The 25,762-nt window shown below is 46.0% G+C and overlaps 1 protein-coding gene across 1 annotated transcript in view; it reads right to left on the reverse strand.

The window, feature by feature from the left end:
- Window positions 1-395: 395 nt before the first annotated feature.
- Window positions 396-25,762, reverse strand: part of LOC131272886 (homeobox protein unc-4-like) — a 70,589-nt gene continuing 45,222 nt past the window's right edge. Inside the window, exons 2-4 of the mRNA XM_058274759.1 lie at window positions 25,397-25,575; window positions 3,164-3,303; window positions 396-744 (exon numbers count right to left, since the gene is read on the reverse strand). Of these exons, the coding sequence (XP_058130742.1) occupies window positions 396-744; window positions 3,164-3,303; window positions 25,397-25,575 (668 nt within the window). The remainder of the gene's footprint in view (window positions 745-3,163; window positions 3,304-25,396; window positions 25,576-25,762) is intronic.

The following is a 25,762-nucleotide window of genomic DNA, read 5'->3' on the forward strand; positions in this document are numbered from 1 at the left end:
AGTTCGCAAGTTCGTTGTGCAATATTCATTCTATCTACAGGGTTTGGATACCATAAAGAGGCTTGTGATTGGGAAAGTGAGCGAAACTGATTTTTCCACTCCATTTGATTTCCCCAACTTTTCCTTCTTGGCACCGCTTGGACACACACACACACACTCACACACTGATTTGACTGACTCTTCCTGACTGACTGGCTGCTTCGCTGCTCTTAGGAACAGAGTGTTTCGAATGTTCGAGAGGAACCGCGTAGGAAAGTGTGATGGACACCATGGGGAAATGGAGTGAGGGGTACGGGTTGAAGTTGTCCACATTCTGGTAGCGCGGACAACCAACCCGGAACATGGAACCTGTGGCACGGCTAGTGGTGTGCGAATGGTGGCGTCTTCCGGCGGTTTCACGTGTTGTTGTACAGGAGCGATTCTATGCTAAATGGGTTGGGCCGGATGCTGTTGCGTGGCGTTTCGCTGCCCGTCTCGTCCAGCCCGTCGCCCTCGACACTCTCCCGGCGCTGTATCGAGCAGTCTTCCGGCTCATCGCCCGACTCCGCCCCGCCGACAACGTCGATCGGGTCCTCGTCGTCGTTGTCGGCGTCATCGTCGTCCTCCGACTCGCTGCCGGAGTTGTTACGGTGCTGCGTGAGATACTCGGCCCGAAGTGCCTCCAGGTCGACGGCGATACCCTTCGCCCGCAGTTTCCGGGCCTGCCGCTCCAGCGCCTTGGCGATCTTCTTCCGGCGACGCGCCCTGCGGGAAGGGGAAGCAGAGAGAAGAACAACAGATGCACTGTTAGTGAACTCGAAGCGAATTAGTGAGATTGTAGAATATGTAGTTTCAGTTGCAGTGAAATGGGTATGAATGTTCAAAATCTAACATTTATTGTTTGCTTTCCTAAGGTTGGGAAATTATTTTGTAAATTTTCTTTATGGTAAAAAAAAATTCCATCTTTTTTTCTTCCAAATCCCATGTTTCCCCATGTTTTTTATTGTTGCAACGGTTTTGCAGCAATCAATTTGTCCATCAGAATTCGAACCGATTGGTTCAATTTTATTGTACTAGATGGCGCTGTGCATTGCGACTAGTGGTGGCTCGCGATATGCTGAGCTACCACACATGAACGGCTCTCGTATTGAATCACATAACACATAGTTTATTTAAATTGTAGGTGATGTTTCATAATGGAATAATCAATTGTGAAGTTAATTTTCAAATTAAAGAGATAAACATTAACTAGAGAAACATACAAATCATGAACACTAACCTAACAAAACTATGTTACCTGCCAAAACAAACTCAAAACTGCAGCTTCTTTAGTGGAGAAACTGTGTTCTTGGACACAATCACGTTTCGTCGAGCAAAACTCCAGAGATCCTGTCACAATCTGGATTCCCCTTGTACAGCCAGCAATGGCCTCCGGCAAGGCGGAAGGTTACCAATTACCGTACCCGTTTGCTGTGGGCCCAATTTAATTTCGCACAAAACCACTAATTAAAACACCCGACAAAACGTTCCGTCCACCGTATTGGGGGCGTTGTTCAAAAGGCCATGTCTAGCAGCTGCTACCGACCGAAGCAATGACGCACTCCCGTCAACGTTTGTGAGGGAGGAAATACCGCTTGCTCGTTGGTCAGCGTTGCCGGCGGGATGGAAATGAAATGGAAATAAAACAAAAGGGGAAAAGCACGCAAAGATGGAGACCGACGACGGCGACACCGCAGGTACGTGCGCCATATTGAACTCGTCACTTTTACCGGCGGTCCCTCGAGGGGGTGAACACGTTTTCGCAGCTATCCCCATGCGCAGGGTAAAACAAAATATGGTGTCCCTTGTGTTCCGTGTCATCATTCGCTGCACTGTGGTGCGCTTCGACGGAGCACGCAACAGAGAAACCGCCCCGGAGGAGCCGACGAATTATTGCTAAGGCAGCAGAAGCTGAGAATAAAGCAGCAGGGGCAGCAGCAGCTTAGTTCACCGGGAATCAGCAGCCTCTGGCGTTGGACCGCCGGACAAAATTAACGAAGCTCATTAAGCCGAGCTCCTGGTGTGACTTTAATTAGCGCCATTACTATCCATGGTTCGCCGCCACCGGATCGGTCGAATTGGAGCCGGTCCGTCTGCCATTTCCAAAATTGTATAAAAAGCGTGTGGAAACGAGAAGAGAAAACCACATTCGTAATAATTGAATCTGCATCGTAAAGTCCGTTTTGATATCCCGTTAGCAGCAACGTATAACAGATTGCAGTTGGACAAAATAGTCATATTTATGCAATATTTGAAAAATCGGTTAAGTTTCGATCGAAAATAGCCCCGCGAAATGCGTTCCAATAAATATCCACTAACAACCGTCAATGTGAATGTTCTTCATTCGGCAAATGGCTTGCTAGATATTTGTTTTATTACACCCTTCAGGAGAGGAGACATAAAACAAAACAGAATGTAAATTTCCCTTTCGTGCAAACTATCAACAATCACGAATGGTTTTTGCCATTATCCACTATTCGTGTTCATAAAACACCAATCCTGGGGGTTAAACATTCAAGCCTGAACCAGATTAAAGAAAAAACAAAACGAAATAAAACTTCAACGATTGTCAACGATTTTCCAGGCCCGTGAGGTGGATAATAAATTTGCAGTCAATATGGGTAAGCAACAATTGACACGGGATTGCTCCGGGATGGAAATGGATCTGCCGAATTCGAATTACCCACTTATGAAGCGGGAGGGCAGACAAAAATGGGTTGGAAAAGGCACAAGCAGAAAGAGAAATAAAATGGGTGCTTGCAGAGATTGGCCAGCGACAAATTATTTTGTGGTACGGAAAAAACATAAATTCCAGTGTTTTCGCTCCACTGGTTTTTGTTTTTCGAGATGTTAACTTTTTGTTGTCGCACTTTTATGAACCTGGTGCCCATTTCTGTTTCATCGCGGGCCTGTTTTTACTATCCACTTTCCAATTGAACGCTTCATTAATCTACTCATGGGGGGTGATTGTTTTGATTCTCTTTTTAATACTTAAAGTTTATATACTTTTTATATTTATACCCCAGCTTTTGTTGTGCATTACTATTTTATTCTATTACTAGATAGAAATGCTGTGTTTTTATTTCGTTATATTTGTTTGACGCAAAGTTCCAGTCATAAAAATGTCGCATACGCATGAACTTACTTCTCTCGGGCTTTCAGCTCACTTGGCGGGATCGGTTCACCGGAGCAGGATTGCGGATGGGCGTTGTGTGCGGGTCTGCCGGGTCCTTTTTTCGTGTGCTCCTTTTTCCGCCACTTTGCCCTTCGGTTTTGAAACCACACCTGGAGAGAGAAGAGAGAAAAACATTAAAAAAACTAATGAAACACGTGTCGAGATGAGTTGAAAAAACTGTTTAAAAACGGAATGCATATGTTATGTTAATGAATCACAAGTAAACAAAAAACACCAAGTTGATGAATAAATGAAAAATCTTGTGATATTAATTTACTTATGTTTTATGTATACGAGTGTTGGGAAAAAGTTGAACAGCTTAACCGTAGTCCACAAGTGGAGGGGGAAAAACATTCAATTTTATTCGTCCATCTACCAACGATTCCACCAACGTCCTTTGCGGCCAGTAGGTTATGTCAAGAAGAATCGAAAGTCCGAAACACGAACAGTAAATATACGAATTAGCTCAACCATTGGCCATTAATTATTTTGTCCGGAACTGGTAGGCCGATCGGGAACAGAAGATTTTTCAAAAGGAAAGAAGGACACAAGAGGAGAAAAAGCGAACGATGGTACACACGGTGTATAAGTTCGGGAAGGATAAGTTAAAGGAGACAACTGAACATGAAAGGAAATAAAAAAAACTTGTAACAGATCCGACACTGTGCCTGCAAAGGTAACGTGTGTACCACTTGACGTACGATTTGCCTTTTATGACCCATCATTGGACACCCCAAATGGGATGGAAACGAACAACACCGGAGGAAGAAGAGTTGGAGTGTGATGGCTCAATTCGTTTGACATAGAAAAAAGGGAAAACAATGTCCTAGTGAAGTGAGAAAATTGAATCAAAACCTGATCAAAGGGGTTTTCCTTTTCTGACTTTCTGTTCCACCTTTGGTAGACAAAATTTTCCTGAACTCTTTCCCTCGTTAGGCGCGTCGTTGAATGCATCGTTGCATTTCTGGCAAGTGCAAACCCCTCGCACACCTTGCCGTCCGGCTGCTCGTAATCCTGCCGAAACGAATTTCAATACAAATATTAACTGCGGCATGTTTCGGGACCATGTTCGAGGTGTTTAAATATGTAATGGCAATGGTTTTATAGCCCTTTCGCCTCATGTTCGGTGCGCAGCAAACTGGAAAGAGATGTTTTATCGTTTGTACGCCGCGGTACAAATCGACGGTCGCTTCCTTTTTTTTGTAGCCTCGATCGTTTGCTCCGCGCTTTCCTTTACAATCTTTTTTTTCGTCTCAAAACCTTACCCTCTCCAACGCAAACAGCGCTAACCGACCGAAAGAGATCCCCACATTGTGCTAACGGAAGCGTTAAAATTTCATTACGGGCTGGCAAACAAGGGTAAAGTTAAGAGTTGCAAGCTGGCCGAGCTGGCGGGTACGCGGGCCGACAGAAAAGTAAAATTTATTAAGACATCTTAGGGCCTCGGGCGGGCAAAAAGAATTGTGCAGGGAAACACCGGCCCGAATGCAGAAGGTCCGAAGGATGTACCGATCTCGAATGCACCTTTTCCAAGGATTAATGATTCGTGGAGGAGAACGACCAAAAACGGGAAAGGAGCTGCATAAGAGAGGGTGAGAAAAATTGATTCACTTTTGGGTTGAAAGAAAATAATTGTTTAACAGCCACTCGTCTTTTTACTTTTTACTCTTATCTACAGCCCAGGATCGGTTTATGACTTTATTCGCAGGTTTTTAAGCTTTCGCTCGGGCTTGCCGGTTCGGTTCGACCCCGTTGCATTAAAGTGCAGTTTGTGGATCGGCAAATAAAGGTTTGTTATCATCATTAGGCTCCTAAACGCGGGCTCGGCATGCACACAAACAAGGTAGCAGAGGGAAAGGAATTTACTGCAAACGTGCAGCCCGTATCGCAAAAGCAAACCATTCGCTCCTCATTCTATTTGAAAACGCACCTGCATTTCCCACGTGGCGCGTCAAGAATGGTGCATTTTTGCCTACTGCGGCCGCTGCACTGCAGGCAAATATTTGCTACTTACCCACACCTACTGCTATTTGCTACTTGGTAAACAAATACACGCTTTTATAGGTGCGAACGAATAAACATGGGCGGCTAAAGTGTTCAATCCAACTAGCTTGCTGCTCAAATCTGCACTTTGATTTTTCATCGAATCCGAACCGGGGATGGAATAGAAATGTTTGCCGAGGGGTGAACATGTATCACATTTATTATTTATCAAACGCAATTACCGTGATAACAAACCGGTATGATCTCGATAGTAAACATTGGAGTCATTTCTACGACGTCATGAGATTTGTTTCTATCGAAGACATAAATTCAGGTTCGAATGGGTTTTTAATTAAAAAATCTTAACCCACGGTGACGGGAAAAAATTTATGCAATCATTTCAACTAATCTCCCTCGCCCTTGGTATGGTTCAGAAGAACTATAAAATATTGGAATCGATTCAAAGGCGGCAAGATTTATTCGTTTTCTTTTCATGTGTTTGCGGATGAAAACAGGCGCGTCGTATTGCGTACTCGCAGACTGACGAAATAATTGCTTGTGAAAGCCACGGGCAAACTTTAACGACTCGTCCTGTGCGGTGTTTGGTAGCTTTCAGTAGCTTTTTGTTATGTCTTCTTCCCAAATAACACTGATTAAATTACCATTAAGTGTTTTTTGGTTCGCGATAGATTTTTGCTTCTCATTACGCTATTACATGAGGCAAAATTGTTCCCTTTTGATTGAGTTTCATCAAAAATGTTTTCGAAAGTTTCATTTGAATAATGTTTAGGCTAGCTCGATTGTTTGGTCAACAGACGATTGTGATGAGTTTCTTGTTTCTTCTCTCACCGGGGTGTCGAGTTTCTCAAAACAGCTGGTTTTCCAACCTATTCGCTTTTGAATCGGATGAAGACGCAGAATGACTGAAAAGCCTAAACACAGTCAGTTCCCGTTGGGCGCAAGTGGACTTTAAATGAGGAGCACAATTGACGCATCGGCTCATTAGTGCTCGTTAGTGTCCTCCCGGAGGCCGTCGGAAGCTGTCAACAGTTTTATTTTCCCACCTTACGACGGCCCCAACGTTGCACCCCCCGGGAGAAGAAAATTGACCGTCCGTTGATAAAGTGAACGTTGTTTGTGAAAATTACTGAAGAAAATCAAAATAAAACCATAATAGCCTCCAACCAATTGGCCAAAGTGAAGGGAGCTAAACAAGCAGCGAGCAAGATGGCTTAATAAAACCGCTTCCACCTCCCCTCTCAATGTGGCGGGAAAATCGGAAATCGTTCACCATGACGCACGATCTGCGATCTAGTAGGTGTGAAAAAAAGGTGTGCTGTTTTTCATCTTACCCATCGATTGATCAGACAATTGAGCTCAGTTTGATGGGAACGATGCTTGTGTCGATGTCCGTGAAATTTCCATTCACCATGGTGGAAAACAATTTTGCGTACGAACTTACTTTCGTAGACTAACTGTACCCGAGCCGAAACTGTTTTGCTTGGGAAAACATGACGATGACTTTCCGACGGCAAAGAACTTTTATTGAATGTTGTATTTTCTCGGCCGAACAGATTTTGATTATCAAATCAAACATAGAAGGCCTAGTTTCTAAGGGAAACTCATGAGTAAAAAATATGTATTGCCTTCGGTGGTAAGAAAACCAAACATCAGTAATTATCTCATTGAAATGAACCCCTCAAAACCCTTCAAGGTCGTTGAGGAAACATTATCCTTGCTAGCGTGTATCAATCGGTCGTCTCTGTTTGCGTTCGCACGAAGATCATTAACTACAATTAAGGGAAAATTTCTCACACCTCCAAAGGGGTCCACCTCATCATAAGACTGTTCCATCTTCGTACGAAACTTGATACACATTCAAGAAATGAGATTGTCGCCGGTCAAGGGTAACCCCACGGAAATGGAAAATGATGATGTTCTTTCGGTGCCCCTCACCCATCGCTCCAAGTGTCGCCGGGAAGCTTCGTGCGTTAAAATTATTTACTTCCACCTCCACTTCGGCCGACGAGTATCATTTTCATGCAACATGCGAACGAATTTGGGATGGCGAGTTTTCCTTTTGCCAGTGGCAAAAGCCAAGAAGGGGAACAACTTGCCCTTGTACTTGCATTACCTTCGCACAAGCTGGTTTTTCCAATCGTGATTGCCTTTCCCCACACTGGCCGCCCTTTCCTTCCTCCCAGCACTGATGACAGCACTTTGATTTATGACAGTTTTGACAGACGACCACACGGCGACCCGCAAAGGGAAGAAAAACGATCGAAGAAAGTGCGAATGTCCCTCGAACACGTCGCTGGTCGGGAAAATCGGGAAAAAGCGGAAATTTAATACATCCTGCAATGGGATTTTGATAAAGTTTTTGTTCGCCGGTGCGCGTGTGTGTGCCACGTCCGAAGTCGAGAGGCAAGGAAAAAAGGATTCGTTACTCCTTCAGGTTACTTGAAGACAGAAAATATTTTTCCACTTCGGTGAACCATTTCCATTGTCCTTTAAAGTGGCCAACATTTGCTCCCGTTCGTCACCGACCGAAGCACGTGTTTGCATGACGTTTGGTGTTTCGGTTCCTTTGCTCACTTCGCTGGATCGTCATTATCCCGGCGAGGGACTTCTATTCTCGGTGGATTGAATGTTTACCTACCGGTAGCATATAGTGTACCGTTTGAATGGGAACCTTCGCCTCTTCTTCCGGATGTTGTTCTTTTTCATTCTTTTCCGAAGGACACTTTTCGTCTGCCTTGACGGTGACTGCATGATTGATGGTGATTACATCCGGCCGAGGCGACATGACGGACGAACGGTGGCGTCCGGTCACTCCAAGCGCCGAACCTCGCCGATACGCGTATTGTTTTTCTGAATTATTTATTGTGACACACACCCTCTCACTCCTTCTGCCCTCGATTCGAAAGGGAGTTTCCGATTCCTTACACTAACCTCAAGATAGAACATTCCCTTGTGTTGTAAGCCGTTTCACAGTGTCCCTCCCTCATGTTGTTGCGATTAACGAAGCTTTATGTTCGAACATAATTGCCACTCGCCTGCTTTGATTTGAAGAGTAAAAAGAGCGCTGCTCCAATTGGAAACCGATTGTCAACGGTTTACAACCCATTATCGAGCCACAACGACGAGCAGCATGCAAATTAAATGAAATTAAAGTGTGCGTGTTTGTGTGTTGTGCCAGTGCCTAATGCGAACCAAGTGGAACACGCGACGCTGATTCGAACGATTCTCAATTGATACAATTTACCAAATAAATCCGCCCAAGTAAAATATTCGCCTGCCGATGATGTCACGCGAAATCGTTCCAATTGCTCCTGCTCGACGTAATGCAAAATAGATTGCTGACTGTTGCTCATAAAACATGCAGTGTTTTGCGATCAAATTGTTACCTAACAACAAGGTCTATTTTCTAGTTGTTTAGTTTGAAGTTGTCAACAAAGCCGAACTGTCTAGGTAATATAACCATTTTGCTTAATTCAACCGCTATATCAATTGGTCCCTTATTAGAAGTGAATAATTTATTAACAAAAGTTGAACGACTGCAGCTGAATTTTGTGGGTAATGCTATCAAAACAATTTGTTTTAGATCCAGCCAACAGATGGGAATTAAGATGCACGCCCCACCATCCACAAAATGGAACTGACCATGCAAGATGATCAAGAAAGCAGTATAAATCGACCATAACATTATGACGAACCGAAGCGAATGCTGCACAACCTCAAAATAGAAATACGGATTCGTCACCGCACATCTGTCATGGCGACGATTATCTCCTTGGCCGGCGTTCCTGGAAATGCCGTATCCCTCATCCCCCAGTTTTCGGGGCGAATGTAAATGGTAGTAATAAATAAATATGTGACAATTTTATTCACGTGCAAACTACATGTCGACCCCTTCGGAAGGTTGATGATTCCATTATCAATGGAATCAAGATCAAGAGATGGGATTGGAATATTAAAACGACCATTAGTTTAGCCTCGTGCCTAGAGATATGGAGAGGTGTATTTAAAAGCCGCAGTAGAATATTTCTTCGGTTACATCTTGTTCATTAACGATTGATGGATGAGAAAAATAATTACTTTTTCTCGCCATTCCAAGCCCCCGATCGAGATGGGATCGTTGATGAATCAATCGACGGAAAGGTTCATCTTTGTTCGGTGGATTGTGATGAAACATATCTTTAAGCGGTGGAGGTTTGGTTGGGTAAGAGAATATTAATTCAAAAATAGTATTGAGGGTATTTCGAAGTGAATGCAAATCATGTAAGAAGTTTAGTTCCAACGCAGGGTATTTCTGTGAAATCAAATAAAGCATATATTTACTTGTAAAATATAACCTCAAAACTGCTTTATTTGAAAAGATTTCCAATGGTTTCGTTCTCGATATTGTACCATAAATGCGGCACATGCCATGTTTTGCGCACGTCCGTATTTTGTGCCCAAAAAATGCTCATCACCCGACAACAGCCCTCGGGGGATACAAACACCTCTGCCAACTGAGCGGCAACTTTGGGTCGAAGCCCTGCCCAAGCCCTGCCATATCCTGCCGATTCATCCTGCCCGGGGCGGCAAGGGTCGGCCGGCGGACATTGCGGTGTCCGCAATCGGTTACAACTTTAAATCGACTCCGAAAATGATTTATTAAGTGTTTTAATTAATGAACATAGAGCTCGGCTCGGTGCGGCCCAACAGCACTCCATCGGAAGCTACCGAGTAGGTGAGTGTAGCGTAGGGTAGCGGGTCGGTGGGGTGACACAGGACGCGGCCCCAGTTTCATCCCCTTCTGAAGGTAAGAAGGGTCCCGAAAACTCACAAGTAAACCATGTGCTGGGGATGTGATTAAAAACTAGCTCCGTGTGTTGTTGTTTTTTCCATCCTTTTCCTTTGCTAAAGAGGGCAGCAGGAGAAGGGTAATGGGTGTCGACTTGGGTTTTGGGGAGGCGGTCGGGTTGAATAATAACCTTCACACAACATTATTATAACTGAGAAAACTATTTAGCCCCGTCTCGCGGGAGGACCAAGGCTCGGTCCGAAGGCATCACGGTTGATTTAGCGTCTTGCGCAAGATGGCGAGAAGGTAAGACAGGCTGGCGAGCGGAACACAGTTTGAAATTGAGTTGTTCTCGGCGGTTAGTTTCGGTGTTAGCAAAAAAAAAAAAGAGAAAAGGGCAACACCAACAACACCTTAGAACGCCCTACACTCCACGCTGGCGTGTGTTTGGCGAAAAGAAAAGCCCAAGGAGAGGGAAAAATCAAAATCGTTCAGTTCACGGCTCGTAGCTTCCAAAATCCCGTATCGAGAGCCAACGTCTTCAGGCTAACTCGTGTGCCGACCCCGGGGCCCCTGGCACCCCGGCAGCCCGCAGAGGTAATTAATTTTAATCAATTTTCTATACCCAAATGGAAACCGATGCACCGCACGGTTTTTGGGAGTCTCCGACACAGAGAAGGTTCGAGCAGCTCCGAGCATGAAAGGAAGGCACGAACCCGAGGGAACAAAATACGCCCGCCGAAATATCTCATTAGTCACACGTACACACACTCACACCATCCTAGGGACCTCTTTTTTGAGCTATGTCTAAATCAGAGCGAAGGTGGGAAAAAGCCTTCCCGAAACTCCGGGGGGTGATCGAATCGGCTGTTAGAAAAGGATAAGACGGGCCAGGGCCTCGTAATGTTACAAGAGCGCATGCAAACGGATCCAACGCGAACTAGAATCAAAACCATGCGTTTCAATCTGGCGTTGGACATTCCGGCGGAAGAAACCGTGAAAGTTTTTCCAGCCTCGCTGGCTCTCGAGTGTGCGATGTGTAAAAACAAAAGCCCTTTGGCGGACAGAAACCAACTCCCGAAGATCTTTGAAGGAACAACGGTGCGGTTTGATTTGGCATTTGGTTGCTCGTCCAGGCCAGTTCTTGGAAGCGATCCCAGAATTGCCCCGGAGGTATCTCGCAGATTCCTTTGGATTCCATTTCTTCACCTCTCATGGCAACCGGGTGTCGCGAGTCGCGAGCAATAATTATTACCTCTCAGTTTCTGCAGTCGGCGCGATTCCCAGAAATGCATCAAAACGGCCGGATCCGAAGGAAATGGGGAAAAATAAACGAAAGAAACGGATGAAAAACAAAAGACGGTAAAACAAGAAACATTGCCGGCCCATTTCTCAGCCGGACTCAGCCTTTCCCGCGGGGTGACGTTATGACAACACGTTAATTATGGATGCGTCCGCAACACGCGTACGGTTCCGGACGCATGTATGTCCTCCGGGCGCATGCCAACCAGTTGCATTCCCATTAACACCTTTTCTGCACGAGCTGACATAATGGTAAGGCGCTGTTTTCCGATCCGATCGTTTTCGAAATGTTCTCGACTACAAACGCTACTTGTTCGGTGATGCTATCAAATAAAAGTAATTTGCCTTTGGTCATAAATACATTTTAATTTCCATTTTTTTAGAAAATGTATGTCCCAGCTGGATGTAACGGAAGGAAAAATTATACCTTCTTAAATTGAACAATGACTTAAACTAAAATAATTGACATATCTTCTCTAGGACCGTGAGAAAAAAAGCACAAACTCTTCTCAAAACATAACAATACGGTAACAAAAACAGACACTCTGACAGTTCTGTAGCAGTGTAACAAAAGTGTAGCTGAATAAAGGCGTGATTAGTTTCCACTTTGAATAAGCAAGAAATAATTATCGTGTAATGTTGACTTCGATGGGCGTCATGCGTTGTTACCGCCATTTGTTGCCCGTTGCTCCGGTCTCCACCTGCCTCTTTTCTCTCCACCAGACGTGTGAAAAACTGGTTGGCAAAGGTGTTCCGTCAAGTTTTTCGTTCGGCCCTCGGTTTTTACTCCTCCCGTTTTCGCCTTCACCATTTTGGGGTGAAGTCCGGGGCGTTCGGTCTATCCCCCAATTGCTCCTATCCATTACCTAACGGTGCCAATTCCAAACGATCGGATGATGACTCTATACATTTTTTTTTCTCTCCCCCTGTTTCCATCCCTGTTTCCTCCCTCGACGGGTTTTATCAATTTTCTCCAGATTTCTTCACACCTTCGCCAACATCTTCATCTTCGCCGGACGCACATTCCGCTTTCGGAACCGGGTGCCCCCAGGGGAGTTGTGTGCCCGGGTTGCACGGGTTCAGGTGATCAGCATGAGATCATGAGATCATATTATATGGTCTCCCAGCCGTCCTCCTTCTCCTTCGTCGCCTTCTCCACTCATGATGATGATGATGATGATGATGATGATGAAGAAGTTACGATCCCAAGACACAATGGCGCGCGCGATCCGTTCCGGTCCCTTTCGCGCCTCTCCCTTCAGCCACCACCGCACACCGAGGGTCCGAGGGATTCGTTCGGCTCGTTTTCCCTCGATCGGATCGATAATTCTGCCGATGCTGCCGGAGTCCGGAGACCGCTCGCGGCTTCCCAGCGGGAAGGGTGTGAATGTATAACAAGTCTATTAATATTGAGAAACTAATTTTTCCTGACGGCTTTCATAAGTTATACGCGCGCACAGACACACAAACACACAGACACACAGAACCGAGATCGGTTACCCTGTTTTGTTGCTTGGAAGATTGAATATTTTTAACACCTTTCCTACTCTTTGAGAAATGCCGATGGTGCGTTCAAAATGGATGGCAAAGCGATGTGGTTTGGGTCGGGAGATTGGTAATTCTTTAGCAAAACTTAAGTTAGTTGCCAAAATTGATTTTCTCTACGTGAGTTTCTACTATACCTGATTGAGTTTTGAACACGAAGTTTCCCACTAAGTAAATGCTAGAGTTAGGTTGACTTAGATGAACACACCTCTTCCTAAAACAGTCTGTATAAAATTGTTTTTTTAAGAGTCAACCCAACCTGGTTGGAACCGATGGTTAAAAAAAATATCGAGGCGAAAGGGAAAAAAACCAAAACAATAAAGAAACCCAAAACCGAAATGTCTTCTGGCAAACTACCACCGATGGCCAGCAGAACAGCAGAACAGCAGAAGCACCAGCAGCAAACCGGCAGTCGCGCAAGTAAATTGAGAGTTTGATTAATGGTTCGAAATATCTGTTAATACAAAATCTCATTTACATTTCTAACTTTGCCGCCTTCCGCAGTCCATTTTATCTCCGATTTCGAGGTGCTGTTTTATTTTTCTCTAACTCCTATTCCATCTCGCTCGCACCTTTTTGAAACGCGATCGTGTGTGAGACCCGGCACTTACACTTCATATTTTCCCGATTTCCCGTCGCTGCGCCTTTTTTATGTGGCCATTATTATTGCTATTATATTTATCATTATTCATATGGGAACGTTCCTGCCTCTGCGTTTGCGTTCGGGATATCGGTGGAATAGAATCTTGGCAAACGCTGGCTTTGGACGTCCCGGGGATGAGGACTTTCGGATTCGGTACGGGGTTTTCCAGGGGATGAAATTATTCGACGATGATTCTGGCTTAGAGTGTGTAGTGTAGCCTCCGTTTTTCCTCCACTCGAGTCTCGCCTTTCAGTTCCAAATTGCTTTCAGCCCGCGAGTGTTTTGGTGGTGGCAATTGTTTTCTATTGTATTGGATCGCCACCCGATCGGAAGGAGGAAGGCAGGGTGGGCTAAATTTGGGGTATGAATTTTAACACCTTTGCTGGACAACAGCTTCATTTGTTACGATCGCGAGACGATCTTGTTTTTTTCTCTGTCTGTTTTACTTCACAATTTTATCCGTTTCGTTATAAATAAATGCAATTTTCAATATTATAGAGAGTTGGGGAATAAAAATTATTCCCTGAAGACCCACAAGAAATTCCCACAAGAAATTTGATGCTCCGACAAGTCGAAAAAAGGTATAAATGTTTCCTCTACAAGTCGAAAAAATTATTATATAAAATGTATCGGAAACCATGCTCATAAAACTTCTTAAAACCTATTCTTAAAGCACCGTTGATGCTCGGAACGTTTTCCGATCGCGATATTCTGACACCATTGTTGAGTAAAACCAGTTCCATCCTTGTCGATCGCTCACATCGAATTAAAATACTTGCTGGCTTCGAAGACCTCGCGACGAAGGGCCGCCGAAGAAGGCCGCTTGGTAGCCGCCGCAGTGTTCGGGCACATTATCGTCTGCGCAGACGATTAAAAAAATCGATTTTTAATTTAATTCCAACCGACCGGAGCAGAGGAATAAATAAAATATGAATTATGGGCCGATCATCGATGTGCGCGAAGTCTATTGATTTCCTAAACGGTTTACGTGGAAGGAAGCGGTTTTCCGTATTCGGCCCCGGCAACGGCGGAAAACACGGTGGCCATAAAACCGCGCTGTCGTATTTTATCGAGCTATCGAGGATATTGGACTTTTGGAAGCGATAAAACGTTCAAGTTTAACCCACTGCGGTCGTAGCTTAGCGTGTCTCTTTTTTATGTTTTGGTATCTTATTTAATTCCCCTTCCCACGGGGCACGATTTTTAATTTATATTTTTCAAAGCAACTGACCGCCTCATCGCAACACTAATACCGTCATCAGGGACCCATCAGGGGGTGGGTAAAGGGATGATGGTGGTGGTGCGATCAAACCCGAAACGGACGGAACATAAAAGAGCTGCAAAAGAAATGATTAACTCAACTATTTACGCGATGACAACTGATCTTGATAAATAGGTGAACGATTCGGAGTCGCGAGCGAGCGCGCGCGCGCGCCCGATCCGTCGAAGTTTTCCGCCCGCCAGAAAACGAAAGGGGGAAACGCCAAAACCCCCGCTGGTGCTTTTTTTAATTGTGATGTTGTAAATTGTTGACAAGCAACACAGGTCGGTGGAAATGGCGCGGGCTGGATGAAACCTTTTTGAATAATGATGAACATGAAGGTGCGAGGCGTATGTTATAAATAGTTTGCGCGGAGCGCTTCAGGGGCCACCATTGTGCCGCCATTGTGCCGCCATTGTGTTGCCTTACCGCGGCCGAGATGGGTTGGGAAGCTCTTCAGCAAACCGGGTGTAACAAGACTTTTGAACGGCGGAAGTATAATGCATATCAATTAATAATAAATCCTTCGATCACAAAAAGAAAAAAGAGCAATGGAATACAACAAAGTTCGTATCATCGCATCTCGAGCACAGCTTAATTAAGTGTAAGTGTCTGTTTTATGTGGAAATTTTTGCATTGTAAAACGTCTCGCCCAAAACACATTTAAAAAAGAACAAATTGCTCTATCCATCATCCGCCACATCGTCCCCGAGCGAAACGGTTCGCTTCTCGGTCTGCTTCAAAGGGAGATGGAAATTAAAATATTCCCAGCGTTTGACGAATGCTTTTGCGCGGTGTCTTCACGGCACGAACTAATAAAAATTGTTCGAAAAATAGCGAACGGTTCACTTTTATCGCATCCTTTGCTGTGGCGGTTAATTTTTTCGTGCATGGTCTTATTGGTTTTCAGCGCCTCCGGACCAGGCATCACGTTTCGCAATTTTATCACATCACGTTCACCGGTGTTGTTGGATTGCCTTTTGAAAGATTTTTCCCGGCCGCGATTACCAGGTCACGTTGACATCGTCAACGTCGCTCCACCACGCTTGGTGAATTTGGGTGCGATTAATATTCACTTCGGCAATCGGAAGGCGAGGGCAAATTCACTTCAAAGTGAAGGAAAATGTCAGAAAAATTATGGCTGACGGAAGAAAGAAATGATTTGTTGACGAAAAGCAGAATGAAGGTAGGAACACTTGTTGAGATTTACACCTTACGTGTATTAAGTATTGCCAAAACTCCTGGAGCTTGTGCAGAAGATGGGAGGAATAAAAAATAAATAAAGAGCAAATGGAAAAGAACATCCTGATGCGTTCCCTAAAAGCTCCCCAAGCGATGCTGCTCGACCACAGGCCGCAAAGTTTATGAACCATTCAATCATCCAATCAAACATACCTCATACTCCACGTCCAGCCGTTCGATCGTCAGAGGCCAAAGGGAAAAGGAGAACAGCCCCGTTCTCCTCCCATCGTCGCTCCGGGATCCTTGCCTCACTTGATACGGCGCTCTCCATTACGAAACAGGTTCCTAATAAATCACCACCGGCAGGAACGTAAATGTTCCAGATATTAAATTTAATTCGAACAGATTTTTAGCACATTACGTTCGTTGATTCGTTTTCTACCGGCTGGCACAAGATCCCGAGGCTCCTGGGGGAAAAAAAAGCGGCGTGGTTCGCTGCCGTTCCCCGGTTTCAATTCTCGTTATCCAATTTCGGTTCGATTGATGACCACGACCACGCTGGTGCGGAGCGTTTCAGATGATGGTAGCCGGGCTGGCAAGCGGAAAAACCGCAATTTCACCCACAAAATGAACCATTCCAAGGCTGCCTTGCGAAAGTCATTTGTCGAATGTCAGCGAGCGGAGGGACGAGAAGTCGATGAGGTTGATTTCATTCGGACCGCTGCCTGCGACAAGGATGACGATGGTGAAGGGTGGACCTAGCGAGGTCCCTCGAGTCCCATGAACAGAGAAGCTGCGCCGAAGCGCTTTGCCGGGGGAAGTTGAAGTTGAAGCACCGAATCAGCAGAACGCAAGCCAATGAATGCCAAAGATGCTGCGGCAGAAGCGTCGTTCTGGCAAGGAAAACAATCATCAACACGCTTGGCATGGACAGGGGATGTCGACCCACCGTTTCCTTGGTTTGGTGAACAACCGATTTGATGATGTTTCGGGATGGCGTGAATTGCGCCTCAAATGGGTATTAGGGACCATAAAGCGTGGTCCGGTGAACGATTTTTGGGGGCGTTTTTCGGTTCATATATCTTCCGAAATCATTTAGTTCATTTGGAGGACGTATGTACTGGAAACTTTGTTGCTGTGACTTTGATTCTCTTATAGAGGCATTGAATTTTCAGTATCATTTAGATTAAAATTGTGAAATCTATGGTACTCGTTGGTAAAATATATTTAATTTCATTTATAATGTTACAATGTAAGCTCATAAAGAATACTACAAGAATTTATGGATATGTTCTGTAGTGGAGCAGAGAGTAAAGCCAAGCAAGCAAAGGGTCCTTTTGCCAGCCAAAGGTTCACCATGTCCTTACAAATCAAACCCGAACAAGTAAATCCCGTGTAATAAGCATCATCAAGTCTCTCGAATAGTTGTTGACTCCTACCGGTAGTGGTTGTTCGTCTTTGTCCTGGCATTGTTCTTGTGGCCAGCTTCGTTTCCTTCCCCCTGGACCTCAAATGCTGCAGAGTGTTGACTCAAGCACGTTTTTCCCCCTAACAAAACCTCGACAACAGCGCCGAAGTACCAGATTTCCCTTAAGTATACGTAAGGGAGGGCGGTCGAAAGCGGAATTGATAAGGTTCAGGGTGGACCAACAAGGCAGCGACGAAGGGTAGCAGGGTACGGGAACAGGATCGAATGAGGAACAAGTTTCCTCCACACGCACACGCAAACAAAGGCGTACAGCAAATGAAAATTACGGAGGGAAGTTTCGTCGATAGGGATTTAAGTAATAATAATATTGTTGTTAGGTTAGATTATTATATTTCCCCACCCGAGTTTTTCACCCTCGGCAGGGGCAGGGAAGGACAGGGAAACTTTTTGATTTCTACCACCCACCGACCGAGCACAAATCCCTTCGGTGTTCGTCAGGTTTCTTCCAGCGACTGGTAACCGCAAACGTTCAACATAGGAGAGAGGAATCTCTGTTGAGTGAGAGAGAGGGGAAACAGGACGTATGTCCACTTGTTCACTTTGCAGGGTGAACTGCGGAAAAAAGGGGCCAACAACAGGCGCACCAGCAGCAAAAGGCAAACACAAAACAGCAACAAACGACAAACGGGAACAGATTTTATTATCACACCGAAAAATGAACTCGGGAGAGTTTTCCGCGCGAAACAGGGCGAAGGGAGAGAAATTTTCCCCTACCGGGGTCGGTAGGGTGGACCCGAGAGGAAGGGGAGTGGGTACTTTAGTCCCGGGATTTGTAACGCAGCTTCTGTTCGGAATTGTTGGCAGTTAATTTATGTATTCTCGTCCCGTCCTCATCGGAGTCGTCGTGCATGCCAAAACACCCGACCTGGGAAGGGGCACGGTTTGGAACGAGGGTTGAAACAGGGGGATAAAGGAGGAAGCGTTAGGTCCCTTTCAACACAGGATTTTTGGTACAATTTTCGAGTCAATTAAAAAAGTTTGACCAAACAATAGAAACAATCAGATTTACTATATTTCCTTATCATTGGAGCAGTATGTAGAAATGATTGTTAACTACAATTATAAAAATAAATAACTTAAACAAACGGCTCCGAATTAGAAACTAAAAGAATATAAGGAAAAAATGTGAACAGAAAACAACAAAACATAGTAGGAAAACACCCAAATCATTTTGGAAATATTGGCATCAAACAACAATTCATGGAGCATGCGCCAATATTTCCCTTTCTCTTCCCATTTCTTCGAGAAACACTTGTTACCAATACTGTTTCCCTTTGTTTTCTCTTCCTTTGCCGTTCCTAAATGTCCTTTCCGTTGTCATTGTCCTGCTGGCTACTGGTTTCGCTCACAAACACCAACGACCAAAACGTTGCATAATTTATAGCACATTTGAGGTTAGCGCTCAAGCGCCGCTGCGGACGAAAATCTGTTCAAATTGAAATGATCCTTCTGGAAGCGCCTGCAGCCGGGTGGGTGGAGGATGGGAGCTTTATGGAAATGAGGAGGGTGCGTTCAAAACACGGAAAAACTCAAACCCCCCAAAACACCAAACCAATGTCGTGCAACGCAAGGAACAGATTTATGCGGTCGTTGTTTCCTTTCTCGCGAAGGTGTGACAGGTTCATCCCCGAAAACACAATCGAGGGAAGCGGGAAGCGGGAAAACTTCCTCGGGGGCAATTTCCGACCAACTGCCACATCGACGAGCGCACGCTTTTCCTTCACAAAGTGGAAGCACAAGTCGCGAAGGGTCGAAAATCCCTTGCTCGAGCGCGAAAAACTCAACATTTCCCGCTGGGTAGGGGAGGAGATGCTGTTGAAATCATTAGCCCATCACCGAACCCCGGGCGAAAAAGGGCGGCGACCTTGAAACAGAGGAAAACGAGCCCTAGCTGTGTCGCTTGAAAAGAGGGACACCGTTGTACCTGGGCTTGTAGTAATCATCGTGACAAACGTGGAAATGATTATTTTTACTTTTATTGCCATCATTTCTGTGCAGATAAAGCCGGTCGAAAGACGCGGAGGAACAAATAACATCGGTTACATCCTCATCGTAAGGGCTTTCTCCGGAGGGGTGCAGCGTTTTATTTACAGAAAGCTAATTTCCTCTTATAATTAGATTATCCTCTGTTTAGCGGTGGCTTCAAACGGCGCAGCAGGCGGTTGCTAAGGGTGTATCGATGATAGATCCTTGCACAAACGTTTACCGTGAATAGGTGGTGGTGTTTAATTTTAGCTTGCCAATCATATTAATTGCGGAGAGCAGAACATGTTTGAAAAGTATTTGAAGCAGGTTAATTTACCCAATGAAGCTCTTGATTTGAGGCACTGGATATTATATCCTGATTTCAAATTCAAAAAGTTCTAGAAATTTTAACAATTTAGTTTGAAAAATTCCGCCAACTATTCCACTTTTAAAAACGATGTAAAACGATCCTACAACACGACATTCTCCATGTCATGAATTTGGAATTGTTCTTTTAATAATAGAAAACAGTACCATCGTCGACACATTATGCCGCACGCCATCGTAATTGGCTCGATTGTAGTTCCACTCCGAGACTCGTAGTGATCGGACGCTCTTTTACGAAGCAGAGCAAATAGTTTATCTCCGCAAAATAGAGCAAGCCTAACAATGGCAGCTTTGAGAAGTACCCTTCGGGTGGACTTCTCAAAGATTCCTAAAAGGCCTCCCGTGATGGAGGCAACGACCTTCGTGATGACAAAGCTGGGTCTTACCAGCAACAACATCAGCTCAATCCGGATGAAGCCAGCGACATCCGCAATGTTTATCCGTGTGAAGGAGCAGAGCCTCGCTCTAAGAACCGTCGAGCAGAACGACGGAAAGCACTCGCTAGAATGCGACGGGAAGCATTTCCCGATCCCGATCACCATGGTCGACAACTCCGTGGTCGTGAAAGTCCACGACTTGTCTGAAGATGTTTCAGACAAGACAATCTCGGATTTCTTCTCCCGCTACGGAGAGGTGCGCGCGATTCGAACCGGCGTTTGGGCAAAACCTTATCCATGCGCCGGAATCCCGGACGGATACCGCTATGTGACAGCGGTTATCACAAAGCCGGTGCCTTCGTACGTCACTATCGGAGGTGAAGAAACAATGGTGACCTACCGGGGCCAGCACCAAACGTGTCGTACCTGTGGGCTTTCGGTGCACCATGGCATGACCTGCACCCAAGGCAGGAAACTAGTTGCTCAAAAGGCAAGTGTGAACGAGAGATTATCGTACGCGTCTGCCCTGCAAAGTTCAGCAACATCAACGACACGCGCATCTGCACCGGTTGCAACACCAAAAAGCGTCCCGGCGAGCGCACCGTCCGTCCCGGTGCGTACACCAACCTTACCAGCGAGCGCACCGGCCGTCCCGGCGAGCGCACCGGCCGTCCCGGCGAGTGCACCGGCCGTCCCGGCGAGTGCACCGATCATCCCGGTGAGCACATCAACCGTCCTGGCGCGCACACCGACCGTCACGGAGGTCGCACCGGCCGTCCCGGCATCATCACCAAGAACGCCTACAACGTTGCCAAGCGACTCGATAGGCGTAGTAAATACGGCACCGGGTGCTATAACTAAGCCCGTCGTCTCCAGTCTGCTGCGAGCAAGTTCGCTGAACTTGACATCTGGCGCCAAAATCCATCAAGCTTCAAGATCGGCAGCAACATCGGAGGCCGACTCGGACATGGAAACGGAGCAGTGCCAGGTTTCGTCGCTGCCTTTCCTCGCCCCTCGCATTCCCTCTCCTACTCCTTCCACATCATCCGTGCTGGTGACAGGTAAGAGAAGATCGGACGAGACGGTAGAGACAGACGGACCGGGAGTTCGGACGGAGGCGCCGCCCAAGCGCAAGCCTGGCCGTCCCCCCAAAAACCCTGGGCTGCTAAAACCCCCGACACAAGACCCGAAGCCGACAGAACGAGACTCGCGCTAATTTGGTTGAGATGGATGAATCGCTGAAATCGATCATTTTCGCATCGATTAATATCAATGCGATCTCCAACTCGACTAAATTAGATGCTTTACGGAGCTTCCTGCGGAATATTGACGCTGACGTTGTATTCTTGCAGGAGGTTTATGACTCTGACTTGACGCTCCCTGGGTACAATATTGTAACGAACGTTGACCACACAAGGAGAGGTACTGCGATCGCTATTCGCGAACCGATAAAATTTTCTCACGTCGAACGCAGTTTGGATTCACGTCTCATCTGCGTTCGGCTTGAGAATAATTCCACATTATGCAACATCTATGCTCCGTCAGGAACGCAGCGTAGAGCGGAGCGGGAACTGTTCTTCAACCAGACGATAGCCTACTACCTGCGGAATGTACCAGGACCGGTCATTCTGGCAGGGGACTTCAACTGTGTGTTGAAGTCCAAGGACGCTACCGGTGGAGGGAGTCAGAGCCTTGCTTTGCAAAACGTTGTGGATGGATTAGCTTTGTGTGACAGCTGGGAGGCCATCAGAGGAAACGATGTTGAGTTCTCCTACATCACACGTGGTTCCGGTTCGCGAATCGATTGCTGTTACGTCTCCAAGACTATGAACGACCAACTGCGTAACACGCATATGCACTTGGTGTCGTTCTCAGACCACAAGGCACTTACGGTACGTCTCTGCCTTCCGAACATACCTGACGCGCGACGAAATGGCTATTGGCAACTACGGCCACATATTTTGACAGCCGAAAATATAGATGATTTTAGGGGCAAGTGGAATTATTGGACAAGACAACGAAGGAACTATGGTTCCTGGATGGAATGGTGGATTTGTTTCGCCAAACCAAAAATTAAATCGTTTTTCCGTTGGAAAACGAACCAAAAATACTCCAACTTCCGCTTGCTTCATAACATCCTCTACGCGGAGTTAAGGTCCTCATATGATCGGTATTTGGCAGATCCTAGTGAGCTGTCTAATATTAATCGTATAAAAGGGGAAATGCTCCTCCTTCAGAGGCGTTTCTCTGAGGACTTTGCTCAAATAAACGAAACGAGAGTAAGTGGTGAAAAAGTTTCCACTTTTCAGCTTGGAGAACGAAGGCAGGGTCGTACCGTGATTTCAAGCCTAAGAACTGACGATGACGTTATTATAGACAACCCTGACGAACTATTGAACTATGTTCAGACGTACTACAGGGACCTGTACTCCGACGAACCGACGTACCCTGACCTGTCTTTCGCATGTCACCGTGCAATTCCCGAGGATTGTCAAACCAACAACGGTTGCATGGATGAAATTACCGTGAGTGAAATCCTTCATGCAATTGAAAAATCGAAACCTCGGAAGTCACCTGGTCCTGATGGAATCCCAATAGAGTTTTATCTACGGACATTTGAGGTCATTTGGAAAGAACTAGTATTAGTTCTCAACGAAGCCCTCAATGGCCATATTCCGGAGAGTTTCGTTAATGGGGTCATTGTCCTCGGAAGAAAGAAGGGTGATGGGTGCACGTTATCCTCCTACCGCCCGATCTCTCTCCTTAACACGGATTACAAACTCCTCTCGAGGATATTGAGGATTCGGCTTGGAAGAATTATGGATAAGTGGCAGGTGATATCACCGGCGCAGAAATGCAGCAACAAGCCCGCCAATATTTTCCAGGCCGTACTCTCTGTTAAGGAGAGAATCATAGATCTAAAGCGGAGGAGGAAGTGTGGAAAGCTCGTCTCCTTCGATCTTTCGCAGGCGTTTGACCGTGTTGATAGGGGCTTTCTGTTTGAATCGATGGTCTCCTTGGGTTTCAATCCGGATCTCGTCTGCCTTTTGAGGAAAATTGGAGAACAGTCCTCTTCTCGTGTCCTTGTGAACGGCTCTCTATCCTCTTCCTTTCCTATCCAACGCTCCGTGCGACAAGGAGATCCCTTGTCAATGCACTTGTTTATCCTATACCTTCATCCCCTCATCACTAGAATCGAAGGTATTTGCTGCGATCCGGATGACCTGGTCAATGCTTATGCTGACGATGTCTCAGTGGTGAGTACGTCCCCTTCCAAAATTGAGCGAGTGAGAGCGGCAATCGAGGCTTTTGGTGTCTGCTCTGGTGCCAAACTAAATGTCCACAAGACTCTGGCTTTGGATATTGGAGCGGTATCAGACGGGCACCGGCTCTTAATACCATGGCTGCACACTGTGGAGCGCCTGCGGCTGCTTGGAATCCTTTTTTCCAACAACATTCGGGAAGCAGCCGGTCACAACTGGGACCTGGTGATCAACCAGTTTCGTCGGCTGGTGTGGTTACACAGGGTGAGAGACCTGAACCTTATGCAGAAAGTGGTTCTGCTCAACACCTTCTTGCTGCCGAAGCTGTGGTTCGTTGCGTCGGTTGTTGGTGCACGCGCAATGGACACAGCCAAGGTAACTAGCCTGGTAGGGTCTCTCCTCTGGAGCGGTGCTGGCGGAATACGGATCCCACTCCAACAACTGGCGCTGCCCCGAAACCGTGGGGGACTCAACCTCCACATCCCAGCTGTGACGACTATAGCCCTGTTGACCAACCGGTATGTGGTGGAACAGGAGTACCTGCGGATTGGTGCGGACCACATACAATACGCTGACAATCCGCCTGACATTGCAGCCATCCCATCAACATATCCATGCCTTCGGAGTGTTGTCCAGATACTCGCATACGTTCCCTCCCCTCTTAAGCAACACCCGTCCACTAGAGCGTTTCGCAAGACGCTAGTGCAACGTTTCCCAAATCCCAAAATCCAGGAACAGTTTCAAAATGTTGTCTGGAAGATGGTATGGAAGAACATCCATTCCCCGAAGTTGTCATCGGAACAGCGGTCGGCACTTTACCTTGTCGTGAACGGCAAGGTCCCACATGGCGATCTGCTAATGCGGATGGGACGCGCATCCTCATCGTCCTGTATGTTTTGTGTTGAATGTGACACCCTGGAACATAGGTTCACCTCTTGCACTCGCGTTATTGCCGCCTGGGACCTGCTGCAGCAGTGCATCAGGAATGAAGCTCCAGGGTGTCAGTGCTCGTTTCAATGTCTCCGTTTTCCAGTACTCCGCGGAATGAGTACTGCGCAACGAGTAAAAGTGCTTCGTCTGTATGCAAACTACATCATCCATATCATTGGAAACAATGATACTGCGATCGATCTAGCTGTCCTTAAATGTACATTGTTTCTTTGACACTATTGTAAAGACCATATTTATAAGCAAGTAAACTATTTTATAAATAAATAGTATGTTTTATAAAAAAAAAAATAATAGAAAACAGTACCATCGTCGACACATTATGCCGCACGCCATCGTAATTGGCTCGATTGTCATTTTTTTCTACACTTTTTCATTTTTCGCCTCCTCTTCCGTCTCACAAACTGTCTCTTTTCACGCGTTTTCCTATCATTTGCCATGCGATCAAAATTTATGAGGCACCAAATTGAAATTAAATGCATTTTTTCCTGTTTCCATCGTTTCGCATTCGGTACCCGTTCCCTGGGTTGTATCGCGGACTTCCACCGTCACTACTACTACTACTACTAGTACTAGTGCTACTATTTATACTGGCCCAGTGTCGCGGTGGATAGCACGCCCCATGCATAGATGTATGAGGTTCGCTCGCAGTTTCGTAGTAGTTTTGATTGCCCGTGTTGTAATACCAAATCTGCGAGCGAGCGGCACGAGCGAGCATAAAGGATAATTTATGTCACAAAATGTCATCATTTTTTTCACCCTCCCAATATTCCGCTCTCCTATCGGCTGCCCGGACTAAGAAAGGGAAATGCGCCGTTTCCTCGTTTTCTAGCGGCAATGAAATATGACTAAATTGCAAGCTTCTCCTCCGTGCCTACGATACGATCTTGAGGAAAAATCTATGAAAACCGCACTGATCCTTGCCTTTGATTCTTGGAGTACTTTCCCCTTTCATAAAATCCTCCTTCTACGTCTGCACTCGTAAAATCGTTTGTCGGAAGATTGTTTCAACTATGATTTAAAGTTATAAAGCTGCTGGACGGCAAGAAAAAGTGTGCTGTCAACTTACCGCCACCCTGCTCTCCTTGAGATCCAACCGCATCGCCAGCGCCTCGCGCATGAACACGTCCGGGTAGTGGCTGGCGGAAAACGCCCGTTCCAGCTCCTCCAGCTGCCAGGAGTTGAAGTTCGTCCGGGACCGTCTCCGCTTCGAGGCGCTGCTTTCGTCGTCTCCGTCGGCGGCCGATCCTGTAAATACGAAACGAAATTAAAATAACGTTTTCTCAGTTACTTCCGTTGCAAAACATCAATGGGAAAAACGATAGAATTTTTAAAGAAAAACGCTGTCCTTTGAAACGGGCCTTCGACAAACAAAAAACCTTCGGTGGGAAAACTTCTCATCGTTAGCCTTCCCTTTCGATACGCAGGCCATGGT

The sequence above is a fragment of the Anopheles coustani genome, chromosome 3, assembly GCF_943734705.1.
Source record: "Anopheles coustani chromosome 3, idAnoCousDA_361_x.2, whole genome shotgun sequence".
NCBI classification, from domain to species: domain Eukaryota; kingdom Metazoa; phylum Arthropoda; class Insecta; order Diptera; family Culicidae; genus Anopheles; species Anopheles coustani.